Raw genomic sequence first — 20621 nt, 5'->3', positions numbered from 1 at the left:
GAAGGAGGAGGGAGGGAGGGAGAGAGGGAGGAGGGAGGGAGGGAGAGAGGGAGGAGGAGTGAGGGAGGAGGAGGGAGGGGAGGAGGAGTAAGGGAGGAGGGAGGAAGGGAGGAGGGAGGGAGGAAGGAAGGGAGGGAGGAGGAAGGAGGGAGGAGGGAAGAGGAAGGAAGGAGGGAGGGAGGAGGAGGAAGGAGGGAGGGAGGAAGGAGGAGTGAGGGAGGGAGGAGGGGGAGGAGGAGGGAGGAGGAGGAGGAGGAAGGAGGAGGAGGGAGGGGGATGGAGGAAGGAAGGGAGGAGGAGGAAGGAAGGAGGGAGAAAGGGAGGGAGGGAGGAGGGAGGAGAGAGGGAGGGAGGGAGAAAGGGAGGGAGGGAGGAGGGAGGAGAGAGGGAGGGAGGAAGGAGGGAGGGAGGGAGGAGGTGGGAGGAGGGAGGGAGGAGGAAGGAAGGAGGGAGGGAGGGGAAGGAGGAGGAGGGAAGAGGAAGGAAGGAGGGAGGGAGGAGGAGGAAGGAGGGAGAGAGGGAGGAGGAGTGAGGGAGGGAGGAAGGGAGGAGGGAGGGAGGGAGAGAGGGAGGAGGAGTGAGGGAGGGGAGGAGGGAGGAGGAGAGGAGGAAGGGAGGAGGGAGAAGGGAGGAGGGAGGGAGGAAGGAAGGGAGGGAGGAGGAAGGAGGAGGAGGGAAGAGGAAGGAAGGAGGGGAGGGAGGAGGAGGAGGAGGGAGGAGGAAGGAGGAGTGAGGGAGGGAGGAGGAGGGAGGAGGAGGGAGGAGGAAGGAAGAAGAGGGAGGGAGGAGGAGGAAGGAGGGAGAGAGGGAGGAGGAGTGAGGGAGGGAGGAGGAGGGAGGAGGAAGGAAGGAGGGAGGGAGGAGGAGGAAGGAGGGAGAGAGGGAGGAGGAGTGAGGGAGGGAGGAAGGGAGGAGGGAGGGAGGGAGGAAGGGAGGAGGGAGGGAGGGGAGGGAGGGGGATGGAGGAAGGAAGGGAGGAGGAGGAAGGAAGGAGGGAGAAAGGGAGGGAGGGAGGAGGGAGGAGAGAGGGAGGGAGGAAGGAGGGAGGAGGGAGGAAGGAGTGAGGGAGGGAGGATGGAGGAAGGAGGGAGGGAGGGAGGAAGAAGGTGGAAGGAGGAGGGGAGGAAGGAGGAGGAAGGAGGGAGGAGGGGGATGGAGGAAGGAAGGGAGGAGGAGGAAGGAAGGAGGGAGAAAGGGAGGGAGGGAGGGAGGGAGGGAGAGAGGGAGGGAGGGAGAAAGGGAGGGAGGGAGGAGGGAGGAGAGACGGAGGGAGGAAGGAGGGAGGAGGGAGGATGGAGGAAGGAGGGAGGGAGGGAGGAAGGAAGGTGGAAGGAGGAAGAAGGAGGGAAGGAAGGAGGGAGGGAGGGCTGGAGCCAGAGACCCTTCTGGAGTCTGGGCTGGGAACAGGCCCTTTGCCGCCCACCTCAGGGCTCTGAGCCCAAGGCCAGTGCTCTGGGTTGTGGTGTGGAGCTGGGTGACACCCTGCACTGTGCCTGCCGCAGACACCCGGGGACGCTTGGCCGTGGCCCACCTGGGCTGCCCCTCCGAGAGCCAGGTTCTCCTCCCCAGCCGGGGCGGAGGCTGCTGCCTGCTGGCCTTTCCTGCCCTCTCCTCTGGGCACACTGGGTTAAAGGGTTCCAGCATGCGCTGAGGCCACTCAGACCCCCGTGGCCTGTGACTCCTGCCCATCTGGGACTTTCTGCTCACTTCCTGGAGTGTGTGCCCAGGTCCGGCCACAGCAAAGCTCACTAATGGGATCCCTGGGCCCGTGGGCCCCAGACCTCACACAGGAAGGCACCACGGGACTCGGCGGGCTCAGCCCGGCCCCCTGCGAGCACCAGCACCCCCAAGGCCACCCTTCAGCCTGGTGGAGTTTCCCTCCCAGGTGAGGACGCCCCAGCCAGAGGCGCAGACAGGAGAACTGGAAACTGCCGCAAGTCCAGTCTGCCTTGGCTCTCTGGGAAGCCCTGGCCCCGCAGGTGCGGCAGCCGGGCCTGGAGCCTATTTTAGTGGGCAGGTGCCACCTGGCCTCCGGTGGGGGTCAGCAAGCGGCCCCTGTAGAATTCTGGACTTTCCACTCCCCTGTGGGGGTTTCCGCCAGCCCCAACGGCAGGACTGGAAGCCTCCAAGGCCGTGGGGAGGAGGCCTCGTGACCCAGACCACAGCCGGCACACGCCCGGGGCCTCCGTGGGACGGGGCCTCCGTGGGACGGGGCCTCAGGTCTTCTGAGAGGCCCCAGAGCAGGTGGGCTGCAATGAGAGCCTCCGTTTCCTCACCTGGGGGAGGGGACAGCATGAAGGGACCGGAGGTCCCACCTGCTCTCGTCCCATGAAGACAGGAGAACAAAGAAGGGCTTCAGGGCTGGAAGGGAAGGCCCTGGGGTCCTGAGGGTTGGGGTGGAAAACACCAAAACACCCCTGGGAGCAGGCAGGGAGCAGGCAGGGAGCAGGCAGGGAGCAGGCAGAGAGGAGGCAGGGTGGAGGCCAGGGTGGAGGCCAGGGAGGAGGCCAGGTTGGCCTCTTCTCTCACGACGGGCACCTTAATCTGTACACAAAGTAGGGTGTGAACGTCAACAACATGTATACTAACTTCAGGTTAAAAATAGGAAATAAGGGTTGGGTTGTGGCTCAGTGGTAGAGCGCTCGCCTACCATGCATGAGGCACTGGATTCAAAACTCAGTACCACATAAACGTAAAATAAAGATATTGTGTCCACCTAAAACGAAAAATAAGTACTAAAAAAAAGGAAAATATTATAATGCCAATCAAAACAGAATAACTAGGAATAAAGATAAAAAGAAATCTGCAGGGCTCTTTTTCTTTTTCCTGAAGTACTGGGATTGAACCCAGGCAGACTTTGGCACCAAACTACAACCCAACCCTTCTATCTCTCCCTCTCCCTCTTTCTCTCTCCCTCCCTCTCCCTCTCCCTCTCCCTCTCTCTCTTCCTGGTACTGGGGATTGAACTCAGGGGCACTCACCACTGAGCCACACCCCAGCCCTATTTGGAATTGTATTTAGAGACAGGGTCTCACTGAGTTGCTTAGTGTCTCGCCACTGTTGAGACTGGCTTTGAACTTGTGATCCTCCTGCCTCAGCCTCCCAAGCCACTGGGATTACAGGTTTGTGCCACTGTGCTTGGCTTTTATTTTATCTTGAATCAGAGTCTCACTAAGTTGGTGAGGCTGGCCTCAAACTTGGCATCCTCCTCTCTCAGCCTCCTGAATCCCTGGGATGTGTCTAAGGCACTATGTTGCTCAGACTGGTCTTAAACTCCTGGACTCAAGCCATCCTGCCCTCAGCCCCAAGCCTCACCAGGCCAAGCACTCACGTTTTTATAAAAGAAGAAGGAAATACCACAGTCCTGGACTTAGCTTCTCAAAACACAGGTTATTTCTTAACTAACTAAACAGCAAATGCAATTCCAATCAAATCAACAAGGACACTTTTGTCTTTAGCATGTGATTCTCTCATTCTTGGGGAAAACTGCACCAGATAGCCCGATGCAGCACAGAGCAGGCAAGCGCAGCGGGAAGGGCGCTGAGACGGGTCTCTGACCCAAGCTGACCCAAGGTGAGTGCGCCCATTACCTCGGGGTGGAGAGAAGCTTCTTCCATCTGACAGGAAGGGTGGAAACCATGGGAGCAAAGAGCAACACGAGGCATACGTCCATTTAAACACCACAAGACATTAAAGGGCTGACAAGCTGAAGGAAGTATTGGTGACACGGATGTCAGAACTATATGTCTTAGTGTCTTTACTACATAAAGAGCACTTTCAAATCAATAAAAAAAAAAAGACAAATACTCAAGGGCTTAAAAAGAAAAAGAAATAGAGAAGAGAGACTTAGTTTATGTGTGTTTGGTTTTTGCCGGGTATTGAACCAGAGGTGCTGTACCACTGAGCTACACCCCCAGTCCTTTTTTTAAAATTATTTTTTACTTGTTCTTTCTAGATATGCATGACAGTGGAGTGTATTTTGACTTATTATTTATAAATATTTTATTTTCTAGTTGCAGATGGACACAATATTTTTATTTTACTTTCATGTGGTGCTGAGGATCGAACCCAAGGCCTCGCACATGTTAGGCAAGCGCTCTACCGCTGAGCCCCAGCCCAGCCCATATTTTGACTTATTATACGTACTGGAGTATAACTTCCCATTCTCGCTGTACACAATGTGTATTCATATATGAACATAGGAAAGTTTTGTCCATTTTATTCTACTGATCCCCAGTCCTTTTAATTTTTTATTTTTTGGGGGGGTACTGGGGATTGAACTCAGGGGCACTCAACCACGGAGCCACATCCCCAGCCCTATTCTGTATTTTATTTAGAGACAGGGTCTCACTGAGTTGCTTAGGGCCTCGCTTTTGCTGAGGTTGGCTTTGAACTCGCCATCCCCCTGCCTCAGGCTCCAGAGCTGCTGGGATTACAGGGCTGCGCCCCTGTGCCTGGCCTGAGACAGGTCTTTCTACGTGGCCCAGGCTTGCCTCGAACTTGCATCCTCCGCCCTTGGCCTCCCAGTAGCTGGGATCGCAGGTGGGCACCACCTAGTTGGAGACTTGACTGTATTCCACAGCGCAGAGGCTCGGGGGCTGGAATCCAACACCATCTCTAGGGCTCTACTTTCCCAGTTTTGATTATTGGACTATGGAATGGTGTAACTCAAATAATGAAACTGGCCTTTCATAGAACAGCCCCACCTGGTGCTGGTGAAATGTACCAGGAAGGTCGCCCCGGTAGGCTCTGGTTGGGTTCTGTCATGAGGGGTGGTGGCAGGATTCTCGGGGCTTCAGCAAGGCGCCTCCAGTTGGTCTGATGGCGCCCCAGCCTGGGGCAGCTGCAGGTGGCCAGCGGTGGGAAGGGCCTTTGTACAGCTGCATCCTGGGTCTCGCCCAGGGCAGCAGTCCCATTCCAGCCAGGAGAGGGGGACATCGTTGAAGGTGGCACTGGGTTCTTGTCGGAGACGCCCTCTGGAAGCAGTATCTCTTCACTCACTTTGTCACGGTCACGATTTCACGTGGACTTCCTGGTTCCCCCTAACGTCCCCTCCCGGACCCACACGACCTGCCAGGTCTCCGTGTGGCTGCTCCTGGCTGGGGCTGCTGCTCAGACACGTTTGTGTCAGGGACCTTGGCTTCAAAGGACCCTCACTGGGATTTTCGAGCTTTTCTCAGGACTGGCGGGGGACAGGGCTGTGGGGAGGCCCACCAGGGAGGGGCCCCCTCTCACATCCCACACAGGCCTTCTCACCATGGGTACCGGGTGGGAGTCACGGCTCAGCCCTCCTCAGGTGGGCGCTAGGCTGCCGGGACCTTCCCCCACTGCAGGGCCACTTCAGTTACCTGCGGCTACCACCAAGTGGTGCTCTGGCCCGCTGACCCCCAACCGGGACCCATCGAGGCCCCTCCCAAGGCCTCCCTCCACTCGCCCAGCCCCCGCCCCTGGCTCCCCTGTCCTGGCCCCAGTCCAACTTAACCCACCCCCAGCACCACCCCAGCTCCAACCCCCACTCCACAGCCCCCACTGCGGACCCCCTCCCGCCCCTCCCCTAGCCCCCCACCTCCACCCAGCTCTGAGCCCTGCTCCCGGAGCTCCACCCCCGTGCTGCCCCCACTCCAGCCCACCCTGCCCTGGAGCACTCCCACGCACTGAGCTGCCCAAGCCCCGCCCCCAGCGCCCCGCCCCTGAGCACCCCGCCCCCACCATCACCCCCATCCTGCCCGGGGACCCCCATTCTCCAGCCGCTCTTCTTGAGCTCTTAATCCCACCCACTCTGGAGACCCCTCCCCCCAGGAATCTCTCCTGCCCCCTAATTCCCCACAGGGTCCTCTGTGCCCTGCAGAAGCCCCTCACCCCTCCCCATACCCCAGCCGCATCAGGCCAGAGCCTACTCCTCACACCTCTTCTCAGCTGCCCACCGCCCCTGGACCTGGGTCCTGGACAGTCCCCCACTTACTGGGAGGCGCTGTGGCCCCACCTCATGGCCCTCTCCCCCTCTGGGACCCTGACTGCAGACAGCCTGGGCTCTGACCTGGACCCAGACAGACTCCTGGACGGGGCGCAGTGGCAGCAGCCCTGTGAGACCAGCGGGCCCTTCTTCCTCCCGGCGGCCATCAGGCCTGGGTGCAGGCTGGGAGGACTGTCCCAGGGGCCCCTGGCTGGGGCGTGGGGACACTGGGAGGCAGGAGCGTGGGGTCCCTGAGGGGTCAGAGGCAGCCCGGGGCTGCAGGGGACGTTGGTGCCTTGGTCCCTTGGTCCCTTGTGAGGAATTGGCCCAACTGGGCCAGTGAGGGGCACCCAGGGGCCACCCAGCTGGCTGGCTGGGTGGGTAGGGGTCACGGAGTGGGGGTGGCTGGCATGGCTGGTGCTCTGTCTCCCCACCGCTGGGCGGGCCACTGGGCTCCCGTCAGAGGCTCACAGCTGATGGCTTTCTCCTTCTGCCTGGCGTCCTGTGTCCCTCCCCACGGTGGCCCCAGTCCTGGACCTGGAGGCTGAGCACAGCATGGATGTCATCCTGGTGGGCTCCAGCGGGCAGTCATCCCCCTCTTCAGTCCAGCTGGGCAGAGGTGAGGGCTCTCGTCCACCTACTGGACCCTCCCCATAGGGTGCTGCCCTCAGGCCTGGACCATCTGGAATATCCACTTGTGGTTCCTCCACCCAGCTGGGCAGGCCCGGCCACAGTAAGGCAGGGGAGGGGGGCAAGGTGGCCACAGTAAGGCAGGGGAGGGGGTGAGGTCCCCAGCCCCTGTGACTTCAGGAGACACATGAGTGGCATTCCTTTGTGGCGGTATCCCATAGGAGATAGGAGGAGGGAGGGGCCACTCTTGCCTTCTTTGCAGATCTCATTGCCTATGAAATCACTGTGAACCAGCGAAACATAGAAGGTGAGCTCCCCAATGCCTGCCGCGGGCCGCAGGGAGGATGGAGAAAGGCGGCTTCGGCCTCTGGGGCCTCCGGAAGAAGGCTGGGCGCTCTGCGGGTGCTGCGTGCTTCCCCCACCTGCCCCCCAACTCCTGCGCCTGGTGAAGGCGCACAGTGGAGTGGTTCTGAGGGTGCTGACAGAGCAGGGTCCTGCAGCCTCCCCACTGCCTAATCTTAGAGCATCTTCATCATCCCCAAAGAAAACCTGTCCCCGCTCCCTGTCCCCTCCCTGTCCCCGGCACCTCTGGCCTTGTGGATTGGCCGATTGCAGATTTCCTGCATTTCTGTACACATTTCAGGATCAGGGGTCAAACTCTGCGGCGCAGCCAGCTGGGGTCTTGAGACGGGCTCCCACCTAGCCTCTTTGTGACCTTAAGGCGTCCGATCCATGAACACGGTTGCCCTCCCCCGGGCCTGCCGTCTCTCCCCCTGACCGGGCGCCACAGCTCTTTCTCTACCCTGTCGAGTCCTCACTCTGCCGAGGGCCGAGCCCCTCGCTCTGTTTCTCTTTAGACATCTGCCTCTGCTGTGGAAGCTTCCAGGTGCACACGCAGCACCCCCTGTTTGAGGGGGGAATCTGTGCCCCGTGCAAGGTAAGCGGGGGTCCAGCAGGGGCCCCACCTCTGGGAGGAGGGGGATGCCAACAGCCACCTCTGCCTGCCCAGGACAGGTTCCTGGAGGCCCTGTTCCAGTACGACCAGGACGGCTACCAGTCCTCCTGCTCCATCTGCGGCTCGGGGGAGACGCTGCTCATCTGCGAGAACCCGGACTGCCCACGGTGAGGCTGGCCCGGGGGTGGCACCTGTTCTTCTCCACTATTCCCGTGGGGGGATGGGGCCTCCCAAAACAATGCTTCCCCCCCTCCATGTCCCTCTCAGACACCTCCATGGCGAGCAGCCGTGGCACGTGGACTGGTGTCCGGAGGCCTCTGTCCCAGCCAAGACACTGCTGTTCCTCCACTGACCGTCTAGAGGGTCATGACCAGGGCCGCACAGGGGCACGCTCACCCCTGCCCTTCCAGCCTGGGCTGCATCCACTGCTCCCCACTCGGGTCCGTGAGGTGCTCTTCACAGCCTGGCCCTGAGTTCTGCTCCAGCGGCTGCTCCTGCAGAGTTTGGGGAGGCCAGGCGGCTTAGGGGATCCTCAGATAACTGTCATTGTCTCTGGACCTTGCCATCCTCCGAGAGGACCAGGGTCCCTTCTAGCCTGTGGCCTCACCTCCCCCACGCAGCACAGAAGGGCAGGGCCGTTTGTTTTCTCAGATGAGTGGAGGGAGGTCCCTCCAAGGCCCTCGGGAGCAGTGTCACCTGGGTCACCTGGGTTTTCTGCTTTCTGTAGGTGCTACTGTCTGGAGTGTGTGGACACCCTGGTGGGCCCCGGGACTGCGGGCAGAATCCACGCCATGAGCAGCTGGGTGTGCTTCCTGTGCCTGCCCTTCTCGCGCAGTGGCCTGCTGCAGCGCAGGAGGAAGTGGCGTGAGCGGCTGAAGGCCTTCCAGGATCGCGAGGTGGTAAGGAGCAGGCCGCTGTGGCTTCCACTGGCTCCACGGTGCCCATCGGTTGGGACAGGGACAGGGACAGGGCTCAGGCTTTGTGCCACCAGACGGGCCATTTCTTCAGAATCAGTGAAGCACGGTGATTTTGTTTCTTACAAGCAAGGATGAGCCTTGCTCATCAACAGTCACGAAGGAGGGACCCAGAGAGCCAACTGGCAGCCCTCTGCAGTCTCTGAGCCCCACAGTGGCTGCCAGCTCTGGGCCAACGTGGGCTCCTGGTCCAACCAGGACAGCGAGTCAGACACAGCACTTCCCACAGCTGAGGCCAGAGACACCAAGCAGACAGGACCATGGGCTCATGGAAGGTGCAGACTTATGTCCTCAAAGTCCTAAACTGGGTGCCTTGAACGCAGCCTTATTCAGAAATAGGGTCTCTGCACATGACGTCTGGGGAAGGATCTGAGGATGAGACCCTTGTGGATTCAAGGAGGCCCCAAACGCATAGACTGATGATGTCTTAAAGGGGAGGGAGATTCCAGAGATGAAAAGACAGGAAGAGGCCCCGTGAGGTTGAGGCAGAGGCGGGTGCCCGTGTCCGTGGCCCAGGTGTGCCCAGGGCCACTGCAGCCTCCTGAAGCAGAGGTGGGGGCTACGGTGCCCCTCCCTCCAGCCTCCAGGGGGAGCCAGCCCCACTGGGACCTTGAGCAGGACTCCCTGCTGAGCTGTGTTCCTGCAGTCTGTCCTGGTTTGTTGCTGGCCCCCAGAAGCTTCCCTGGAAGGGGCGAAAGTCTCGCGGGGAGCCAGCAGAGAGCGGGGTGCCGTCCAGCTGCTCGACCGACCTCGGGTCCTCATTCCTGCTCCTCGGGGTTGAGGCCGCCTTTGCTTGCCCGCCAGGCGCATCCTATGGAAGCGACAGGGAGCAGGGGCTCCTGGGAGCAGCCCCAGGCTGGCGCCGCCATCTCCCTGCCCAGCCTCGGGCTCGCTGGTGGGCTGGGGTGCCATAGGCCAGGAGGGATGTACCCTGAATCGGGGTGGCCTTGCCTCCCCTGGGGTCCTCCTCTCAGGGGCCACTCTGGCCTTGGGGCTCTTTTCTGCGAGGGTCTTGAAGCTGTCCAGCTGAGACCAGGCTCTGCAGGTGCCAGCTGCCCTGTGCCGTGCCCACGTGCGTGCACACCAGTGGCACACATGTTCCAGTCTCACAGACGCCATGTGGATGCAGGTGTGCCTTGCTCGTAGTGGTGAGCAGGTGTCTTAGGTGCTTTTCAGAAAGCAAGGCCAGCGTGTGCCTTATGGAGCCCCCCTTTGGTACCTTGAGAGTAGAAAGCTTTCCTGTCCCTACGATGGAGACCCCTGGGCTCCAAGGCTGCAGGAGGGATTTCACACACACACACACACACATACACACACACACGAAGTGACCTTGAGAAATGTGATAAAATGCCACCTAGGGCGTGGAGCCAGGGAAAGGCGGAGGTGGCTCCTGGGGTCAACCCTGGGCAGAGGGGGCAGGCCCCCAGGCCTTCCCTTCCTCCAGGGTCCCAGCCGCTGCCACAGCTGTGTGCGCAGACACAGAGCTGAGCCGGGACCCTGGCCCTGGCCGCCCTTCCTCCTCCAAGGGCAGCCAGACCCCCACTGCCTACTTCCTGCCTGATCGGATGTCCGAATTCCTGGATGTCCCAACAGGAGCCCCTGGTCCCTGCTCCATCCTGTCCCTGAGAGTCGTGCACTTGACCTTGGCCAGGTGTCTCCACTGGCCCTGTCCGTCTCTGGCCGGCATCCTGGAAGGGGTGGGCAGGCCTTGTGCCCCACATACCACACACAGAGTTTAGAGACGTCTGTGTCCTGGGTCCCCAGCATGGCTCTTCTGCGTCTGGACTCAGGGTGCCAGTTCTCAGCTCCACAGATCACAGGCAGCAGGTCTGGGCCTGGGGAACCCCTCACCTCGGGCAGCTGTCACACTGCCCAGCCCTCCGAGGGCTTTCTGGCCCGGGGTCCCCACTGCTGTGCACTCTCCCGGGTCTTGGAGCCTAAGAGTTAGAGCGATCTCTGCTGGGATCCCGGCTCCCTCCTCTGAGGTAGGGACAGCCCCGCAGGCCTGCTTCCCCCACCGAGGGGGCAGGACCAGGCCTGCGGCAGAGGAGGCCTTCCTGGGGCCAGCCTCCACCTGGCAGGTGCGTCTCAGGGGGCTCCTCCACCCGGAGCCTGTGGCTCAAGGCTCTGGGACCAGGGGCTGAATGACGGCCTTTCTACCAGGCGAGTCCCCAGGAGATCTATAAAACCGTGCCAGCCTGGAAAAGGGAGCCAGTGCGGGTGCTGTCCCTCTTTGGGGACATCGGGAAAGGTGAGTGCCCTGACCTGCAGAAGTGGGGGAGGTGGGGGAGGTGGCGTGACCAGCAGCGCCCAGCCTGCCGCATTCCTGGACGCCCTGAGCAAAGGAGGGGGAGGCCTCCAGTGAGGGCAGCGGTCAAGAAGCCAGGTGGGAGGCCAGACAGGGGTCAGGAGGCCAGGTGGGAGGCCAGACAGGGGTCAGGAGGCCAGGAGGGAGGCCAGACAGGGGTCAGGAGGCCAGGAGGGAGGCCAGACAGGGGTCAGGAGGCCAGGAGGGAGGCCAGACAGTGGTCAGGAGGCCAGGGACAGCAGGGCCAGGTAGGGCGCCCACCCAGGAGGAGGTGGAGGCAGGTGGGGAGGGAGGGTGCGGGGACAGAGGCGGCTGGCAGAGCATGACGGATGCCCAGTGCTGTGATGAGCAGTGCGCCCAGCGGCAGATGGCCAGCCTGCCACCCAGAGGACCCATCAGCCAGCCTCGTGGGACCCTCCCTGCGCTCTCCTCCTAGCCCTCCCGCCCGCCCTCGTCAGGGTGTGCCCCTCTGGCTGCAGCTCTGCCAACCCCCCAGCGGGTGCCCTTGGAAGTCCCACCTGGCAGGTGCGGGAGAGCCCCAGAGACGGGTCGTGGTGGGTGGGTGCCCCTAGGATAGGAGCAGCACAGATGCCTCGGGGGCCTGTGCCCTGGCGGTGATCCTGTCACTGACCTTGGGGACAGGCACCTGAGACAGACCAGCAGTGGCTTGGCTGGCCCAGGCTCTCGCTGCTGGTGGGGCCACAGGGGCTGGGCCTGCTCCCAGGGTTACTGGCTGGCCTAGTGGTGCCGTGTGGACACGCTGCCCAGGAAGTGACAGCGTGGCAGAAGTGCCTGGTTCTGCGCCAGACTGGCCTTGAACTCGGTACTCTGAGGCCTGCCTGTTTTCCGCGGTCACCAGACAGGAGAGATCCCTCCTCTCCTGGTGCCCGCCGATGGAAACAACGTGGCTGGGCTGAGAGGAACATCCTGGGTGGGACCTTGGCCCACTCGGCTCCTTGCAGCTCCTCTGTGCCCTTGTCTGTCCCACTCCAGAGCTAACCAGTCTGGGGTTTCTGGAACCCGGTTCCAAGGCGGGAAGACTGAGGCACCTGGAGGACGTCACCGACATTGTGCGCAGAGATGTGAGTAGGCCCTGCGCTCCCAGACCCCGGCTCAGGGAGGACAGGGGACTGAGGCCAGGGACAACAGGGCCAGGTAGGGGGTGGGGAAGGCCAGGGTCAGGGGAGCCTCCTGGATGCCACTCTGGGGCCTCCAGGCCAGCGAGGGCGTGGGGCCCAGTGAACGGTGCTCCCTGGCTCCGTGGGCCTGCACTGCCCTCAGCACAGAGCCGGGCAGCCGGCCAGACATCCTGAAATCCAGTGGCCCATTTCTGCCCCATGATGGGGTGCTGCCCAGCCAGGGGGCCTGACCCCCTCTCCACCCTCTAAAATAAAGAGGCAGGGTCTGGGACCCGACGGCCGCCCATCATTTGAAAACCTCCCATGGGCGGTGGGACCTGGGCATCCACGCAGGGGCTTCTCTCCGGGTGAGTCCCACTCTGCGCTGGCGGCTGCTCCCCAGAGCTGAGTCCCCTTCCACCCCATCCTGCTGGGTGGTCGTTAAAGCAGGGCACAGCCTCCTGCCACAGAGCTGGGTGCCACAGCAGACCCAGCTGTCCCGCCTCCCTGCCCTCCTCTGTTCACACCCCAGCCACCAGGCGGGGCCCAGGACAGAGGCAAGAGGAGCAGGAGGGTGGGCTCAGGTCTCCCTGCTGCCCAGAGCTGCCGGAGCGTCTTCCTGTTTGCTTGGGGGTGCCGGGATTGAACCCCACCTGTTGCCCCAAACGCTTCACTGCTGAGCTGAGCCCCAGCTCAGGGTCCACTCTGGATTGGGCTATCGAAAGTGGGGTCCAGTATCCGGTGTCTCTTGAACTTCTAGGAGAATGACCCGGGGCTGGGTTGTCGCTGACCGTGAGTGGCCCTCTGGGTGCCGAGGCACCTGGGGCTGTGGGTGTTGAAGAACTCCTTCGTTCCCGAGGGGGCAGGAATGTGGCTGGCTTGACTGTCGGGGTGCTGGGGTTGTGTGGACTGGCCGCTTCCCAGGCAGCACACCAACCCGTGGCGGGGAGTCCATGGTCCCAGGGGCCCAAGGTTCCACACAGGAGCAGTGGCCATTCTCAGATGGCCCCTGTGCCGGGTGTGCCCCAGAGGGCATGGTGGCTGCTGATGACTCAGCTCTGTGGGCTCCTCTGCCCCCAGGGATCCTGGGAGGGGTCACCACATCCTATTGGACAGGGCATCTCGGCCCCAGGGCTGAGCGCTGGGGCTCACAGTGACCAGCGTCCCACTAAATAAGGACATTCTCCAGCGAGCCGTGTCCTGCCCGTGTCCTGTAGGTGGAGGAATGGGGCCCCTTCGACCTCGTGTACGGCTCGACGCCCGCCCTGGGCCACGCCTGTGACCACTCTCCTGGTAAGATGCCCTCAAGAAAAGGGCTGGGTCTGCTCCACTCACCAGGGCGTCTGTGCCCAGCCCTGTCACCTCTCCTCTCTCCCACCCACTGCAGCGCCTGAGGGAGGGCGGGAACTGTGGTGTGTTTAAACAGTGGAGGGCTGTCACTGACGCATGGCAGGTCCCATAGCACGTCCCTTAGCACGTACAGCGGGTCACCTGCCTTGCCATGACAAGAGAGTGGCCGCTTCGTGCCCGGCTCTAGGCCCTCCAGCCCACCAGGTGGCCTCCAGGTCATGCAGGCTCTGGAGTCCGAGGTCAGTGTGGGCCCCTGTCCCTGTCCTTGCTGAACCTTGGCCTCTCTGGATAAGGTCGGGACCTGTGAGCCTCTGCGGCCCTGGCCAGGTGCTGCTCCTGGGAGGGGGACAGAGTGTGAGGGGTGGGGACACCCAGGCCCTCAGCCCTCGCCCACCTCACAGCCAAACCGCCCCCCGCAGGGTGGTACCTGTTCCAGTTCCACCGCCTCCTGCTGTACGCGCGGCCGCGGCCGGGCAGCGCGCAGACCTTCTTCTGGATGTTTGTGGACAACCTGCTGCTGACTGGGGACGAGCAGGCCATAGCCACTCGCTTCCTGGAGGTACGTGCCGGCTTCCAGGGACTCACGTCCACCCAGCTCCCGGCCCGGCCTCCCCCGGGGGCCACGCACAGAGGCGCAGACAGGAGCTGGACCCCACCCCACGCCACCACCGTGCTCTCCGCACATGCCCCCGGGGTGCCACCTCCTGCCCTGCCTCCCAGCGGGCACATGGGACACACTGGTACCTACACACACACACACACCAGGACTCACACACATTACACACACACACACCAGGACTCTCACACACTCACACTAAAATAACACAGCAGGACTCACACACATTCCACACACACCAGGACTCACACACACACACACTGCACACACACAGCAGGACTCACACACACACACACTGCACACACACACACACCCCAGGATTCTCACACATTACACACACACACACCAGGACTCTCACACACTCACACTAAAACAACACACACAGCAGGACTCACACACACACACACTGCACACACAGCAGGACTCACACACACACACCCCAGGACTCTCACACATTACACACACACACACCAGGACTCTCACACATTACACACACACACACCAGGACACTCACACACTCACACTAAAACAACACACACAGCAGGACTCACACACACACACACTGCACACACACACACACACACCAGGACTCTCACACACTCACACTAAAACAACACACACAGCAGGACTCACACACACACACATTACACACACACCAGGACTCACACACATTACACACACACACACCAGGACTCACACACACACACACTGCACACACACAGCAGGACTCACACACACACACACACTGCACATACACACACACACCAGGACTCACACACATTACACACACACCAGGACTCACACACACACACTGCACACACACAGCAGGACTCACACACATTACACACACACACCAGGACTCACACACACACTGCACACACACACACACCAGGACACTCACACACACTAAAACAACACACGACTCACACACATTACACACACACACACACCAGGACTCACACACACACACACTGCACACACACACACCAGGACTCTCACACACTCACACTAAAACAACACACACAGCAGGACTCACACACACACACATTACACACACACCAGGACTCACACACACACTGCACACACACACACACCAGGACTCACACACTCACACTAAAACAACACACAACTCACACACATTACACACACACACACCAGGACTCATACACACACACACTGCACACACACACCAGGACTCACATTACACACACACCAGGACTCACACACACACAATTGCACACACACACCAGGACTCACACACACAGCACGCACACACACACACTGCATGCACACACACCAGGACACACACACTGCATACACACTGCGTGCACACACACACACCAGAACTCACACAGACACACACACTGCACACACACACACCAGGAATCACACACACACACAGTGCACACACAGCAGGACTCACACACACACTGCACAAAAACACACTCACACACCAGGACTCACACACACAATTGCACACATACACACACACCAGGACTCACACGTGCCACATACTACACGCCACACGCATGCTCCCTCTGTGCCTCACGCACGTGCTCACCCCACACACCCACACAGGCAGGGGCACCACGGCCTTGCTCCTCTGTCCACGCGTCTGAATTGGCACCACCAGAGCAGCCCCGCGGGCTGTGGCCGAGCCCACGCGGCCAGACGTGGCGGAGCTCTGGGAATGGCTCTGGCAGGGGAAGTGCAGTGGAGTCGCGGCCACCTGACCTCACCCAGGAAGGGGTTCATGCTCCCGATCCCAGAAGGGACGCGATGGGGCGGGGACAGTGTGGCCAGCCACGGGCGCAGCGAGGGCAGCCCCCACTGCCGGGGGTTTCGCGGGTGACTTGAGGGTGAGCCAGGCAGGCAGGGAGTGGCGCCCAGTGTTGGGGCTTCGGCTGGGGCAGGGGGAGGATGTACAGAAGCACAGACTCAAGTTGAAGGTGTTGCTTTAGTGGGGATTTTAACACCCGGACCCTCCCGTGGACCCCTCCTCACGGGTCAGCCTGGCCAGCCTGGTGCTCCTCTCACAGGGCGCCTGCCCTCGTCCAAGGTCCAACACGATAGGAAAAGCCCCCTGTAGCGCCCTGCTGCTGGCACCTGGCCTCCAGCTGCAGTGGCCTTCCCTGGCAGCAGCACTCCTCCGTCTTGTCCCTGTGCTGCGTGGATTCCTGGGGTGGTGGGCGCATGTGGCCGCTCCCTGTGGGTGGGTGACCAGGCACTTCCTGCCTCTGGCTCTTACAGAGGTGCCGTCCGTGGCCAACTCCAGAGGGGCTCTCTGGTCAGAGGGTGAATGTGGCTGCCACATGTGTCACCGACCACCCTCGTGGAGCGGTCCCTCAGCAGTGGGCACGGTGTGAGAGCGCTCCCGCAGTCCTTAGCGTACCCCGGGGTCTCCTGCCTGCTGCTCCTGGCGGCCACCTCCCTCTTGGCCCTCCAACTGGCTTGGTCTATACACGTGGAACTGGCCTCTGTGCTGATGGCCCCCGCTGCCCGGTGGCTGGATGGCCGCGTGGGCTGAGGGTTTTCATTCGATTCAAGGAGACTTGCTGTGTGTGTTCAGACAGTGTTCCTCCTGGTCCTAAACCTGCGATCTCTTTCTCTTCTCTCATGGAGCTGCCAGTCTCGGGGACCTTGGCCGTGATGGGGATACCCCGTGTCCCCCTGCCCTCCACAGGGCAGGGACCCTGGCTCTGAGGCCGAGGCGCAGCGTGCTGTAGGCTGAGGGGAGTTTCTGCTGACTCTCGCTGGTTGAGGCGTTTTTATCAACGGTGGTCTCGGGTGTCTGTGGGTTACCTGGGGAGTCTTATCCTCGAGAGCGACTGAGAGGACACAGTGTAGAGCAGACTCCTAGTGGTGAGCGCCTGCACTGTGGGAGGGCACGCCGTCAGGGTTCCACCCACAGCGGGAAAGGGGTCGTGGCGGTTCCCTTGTCCCCTGGCCCCTGGCGGGCTGTGGTCTCTATGTGGGACCTGCTCCCTAAAATAACTGAGGCAGACGGCGTTCTGTGCCACAGCTACAGCTGCTGTGCGAACGGTCCGTGGAGATCTCCTGTCTCAGCAGTCGGTGTCGGGACGTCACGTTTCCTAGAATATGATCCATTTAAACTTTTAGGTTATTTCTACAGAGTTAAGCAAAGTGGCCTCACGACCCTGTTGCTTGCTTTCTTCTTTATTAGGAAATCTGAGCATTTAAAAAAACACCAACATAATGTCACATATCAGCAGTTGGGATCAGATTGGTTCATTGCATTGTTTTACCAAAAAAAAAAAATCCCTATTCCTGCCGTCAGTAATTGTGGGCCCAACTGAAACACCACGTTGCTAAGCCAGGCACCCGTCAGGACAGACAGAGGGCTGCAACAATACCGCTTTCCCTTGTTTGGCACACAGGTTGGGAGTTCAGAGTTAATTGGTCCCAACTCCAAAGTAGCACGGAAGGAAAGTCCTGGGTCGTCTGCCATCCCCACCCGGCTGTGGGCCTTATTCTGCTGAGGGCAAGAAACCTAAGTGTGGCTCTGGCCAGCTTGTGCACCCTGGTGACCCTGGTGGGCTGCTTGCTCCCCCGGGGAGCTGTCGGATCAGGGGGGTGGAGTCAGGTCACCCAGAAGGGCCTCCCGCCTCCGATTCTCCCTTCTTTGGCTCCCCCGCACTGTGGCACACGCCGGCTCTGCCTCCCCCTCTCTGGGCTTCTGCAGAGACCGTGACCAGCCTTAGAGACAGCCTGTGGGACTGCTGCCAAGAATAGGAGGGTGGACACGCTTTGGGGAGCCCTTGTTGGCCAGCAAATCCTCCTGATCCCTGAGGGACTGCAGGCCACTGGCCCGTGGGACCAAACATCTGCCGGTTAAGAACACGATGACCCTGCTTCTCTTCTCAGAGGGCAGTTTGTAAGGACAAAGGTCTGTCAGGTAGAGGAGGCACTGGGCAGACGTGCTAGCCTAGACCTGCAGACCGTGGGGACCCACGGGGAGGAGGTTACTGGCTGTCAGGCTGACTGGTGTCACCCTCCGTCCCTTAGACAGAGCCCGTGATCCTCCAGGACGTCCGCGGGAGCGCCCTGCAGAATGCCGTGCGTGTGTGGACCAACATCCCCGCTGTGAAGAGGTACTTCCTGGGCCGTGAGGCTTCCAGGCTGGAGGGACACAGCCGGCACAGGGCTCACGGGGGACACGGGCTTGGAGTCAGTGGGTTACCAGCAGAGCCAAGCTGAGCAGCCCTGGGGCCACCCGCAAACCTCACACGCCCAAGCCGCTGGGTGGTCTCCACAGGCTGAAGTCTCTCTCTACCCCAGCACTTCCCAGGGTCTTGCCTCAGGACCTCAAGGTGGTGCCCAGGCCCCAGAGCAAAGCCTGATACTGGGCAGAGCACTTGCTTCATCCTCGAGAATGTGCCCCATGTGGCCCCGCATTCTGAAGCCCCGCACCCTGCACCACCCCCAGGACACCTGTGCATGCTCAGACACACACACCTGCACACTCACACAGGCTCACAGGCACGCGCTCCGGGATTAACCTGCACACTCACAGGCTCACACGCACTCCTGGTGGACCAGCCTGCATACCTGCACACTCACACAGGCTCACAGACACACGCTCCTGGTGGACCGGCCTGCACACCTGCACACTCACACAGGCTCACAGACACACGCTCCTGGTGGACTGGCCTGCACACCTGCACACTCACACAGGCTCACAGACACATGTTCCTGGTGGACCAGCCTGCATACCTGTACACTCACGCAGGCTCACAGACACACACTCCTGGTGGACCGGCCTGCACACCTGCACACTCACACAGGCTCACAGACACACGCTCCTGGTGGACCGGCCTGCACACCTGTACACTCACGCAGGCTCACAGACACACACTCCTGGTGGACCGGCCTGCACACCTGCACACTCACACAGGCTCACAGACACACACTCCTGGTGGACCGGCCTGCACACCTGCACACTCACGCAGGCTCACACATGCTCCTGAAGGACCAGCCTGCACACCTGCACACTCAGGCTCACACGTGCTCCTGGTGGACCAGCCTGCACACCTGCACACTCACGCAGGCTCAAACGTGCTCAGCCAATGGGACCACACCTCCTAGGACTGCTAAGTCATTCTCCTCTGCCCAGGAGTGAGTTTCTGGGAACTTCTCCCCACTCCCCTCCAGCCTCAGCATTCTCCTGGCTCCCAGCCCCTGCACAGCCCCAGGGCTCGTGCCTGTCAAGGGAGGTGCTTGTGGCCCCTCCCCACCCCACGCCCTCCTGGCCCTCCCTGGCTTGGTGCCAAAGTGAGGTGAGCCACTTTTTTAAACTAATTTTTCTTCGGGAGCCTGCTGACTACAGCCCCGCCTGCATGCCGTCCACCACACCACATCAATATCTGGTGGTGGCCAAGAAGGTCCCTCCCTGGTATCTGTGTGACTTTGTGGGTCCAAGTCCAGCAGCAGGGCACAGGCATCGCTCGGGCCCAGAATGGCCTGCAGGGGGAGCCAGGCTGCACTCCTCGCCAGCCGCTCACCCAGGGAGCAGCAGTGGGGTAGGAATGACACCTTAGAAGTCACATGTGGCCAGGCATGGTGGCACACGCCCGTAGCCCCAGTGACTCGGAAGTCAGGCTGAGACAGGAGGATTGCGAGTTCCAGGTCAGCCTGGGCAACTTAGCAAGACACTGTCTCAATATTAAAAGTAGAAAGGTCTGGGGATGTGGCTCAGGGGTGGAGCTCTTTCCCAGCAGGCGTGAGGCCTGGTTCAGTCCCTCCCACTACCAACTGAACACAGGAGGACCCAAACGGAAAACCAGCCCGCCACAAAACAGAAGTAACCTGTGGCAGGTGCTCCTGACCCTGGCCCACAACCTGCGGCATTTGGCCCCCTTCCCAAGCTGTCCAGAGGCGCCGGCCAGGCTTTGCCATGGACACACAGCTCCCTCCCTCCTGGGCCCAGCCTGGCCCCTTCCTGAGCCAGGCACCACGGGCCCCTCTGGGTCTGGCCTTCACTGTGCCCCTCTCCCTGGCAGCAGGCACTCGGCCCTGGCTTCAGAAGAGGAGCTCCTGCTGCTGGCTCAAGATGGACAGCGAGGGACACTGCCCGCCCAGGGCCCATCTGCGCTGGTGAAGAGCTGCTTTCTTCCCCTACGAGAGTATTTCAAGTATTTCCCTCAGAACGCACTTCCTCTTTATAAATGAGCCGTTATACAACGACAAAGGGCTCTCCTGGGACTCCCCTCTTGTACCTGTGTTCTCCAGTTACTCTCACTTGCTTGGCTCTGGATGTCCTGTGATGCTACAGATCCACCTCCTGTTTGGCTCAAGTCGCAGGCTCTCCTGGGCTCCATTCTGGGTTTGGGGAGAGGAGCCAGGTGCCCTGTGTGGTGATGGGATCCTGATGTGACAGGGCACCGGGAGCACACCTGTGTTCCCACTGAGAGGTTCAATAGATGTGTCACTGGAGGACTGCTGGTCATATTTTGGTGTTCTGTGTGTAAGCAAAGCCCCCCAGGTACCAGGTGCCCACCCTGTGCACCCCTGTAGATGGGATTTTCGTTGGTTTGATGGTTGAAATCACTCACCTATCAGGCTGCCCCGAGCGCCCCAGTATAGAACATTCCCACTTGGTAGAAAAGCCAGAGCCAGCGGAGCCAAGGGTGCTCGGGCCCACCCAGATCTACCTGCAAAGTCTGTGACCTTTGGGCTCCTAACCCAGATGGCATGGCT

General features: G+C 60.9%; 1 protein-coding gene across 1 annotated transcript; it reads left to right on the top strand.

Annotated features, from left to right (window-relative positions):
• Positions 1-5986: 5986 nt before the first annotated feature.
• DNMT3L (DNA methyltransferase 3 like) lies at positions 5987-20089 on the top strand (the record flags this gene model as incomplete). The annotated part of the gene is given in 13 exon segments (XM_081301994.1): positions 5987-6083; positions 6483-6572; positions 6846-6890; positions 7441-7520; positions 7593-7705; positions 8266-8437; positions 10676-10763; positions 11814-11902; positions 13156-13231; positions 13708-13847; positions 17931-18016; positions 19925-20061; positions 20064-20089. Coding segments are annotated over 13 exon segments (1239 nt in total).
• Positions 20090-20621: the final 532 nt, after the last annotated feature.

This window comes from Spermophilus citellus (genome assembly GCF_964194105.1).
Source record: "Spermophilus citellus genome assembly, chromosome: 7".
NCBI classification, from domain to species: Eukaryota; Metazoa; Chordata; class Mammalia; order Rodentia; family Sciuridae; genus Spermophilus; species Spermophilus citellus.
Note: the sequence above shows the minus strand (reverse complement) of the source record. Positions and strands in the feature narration are given on the sequence as shown.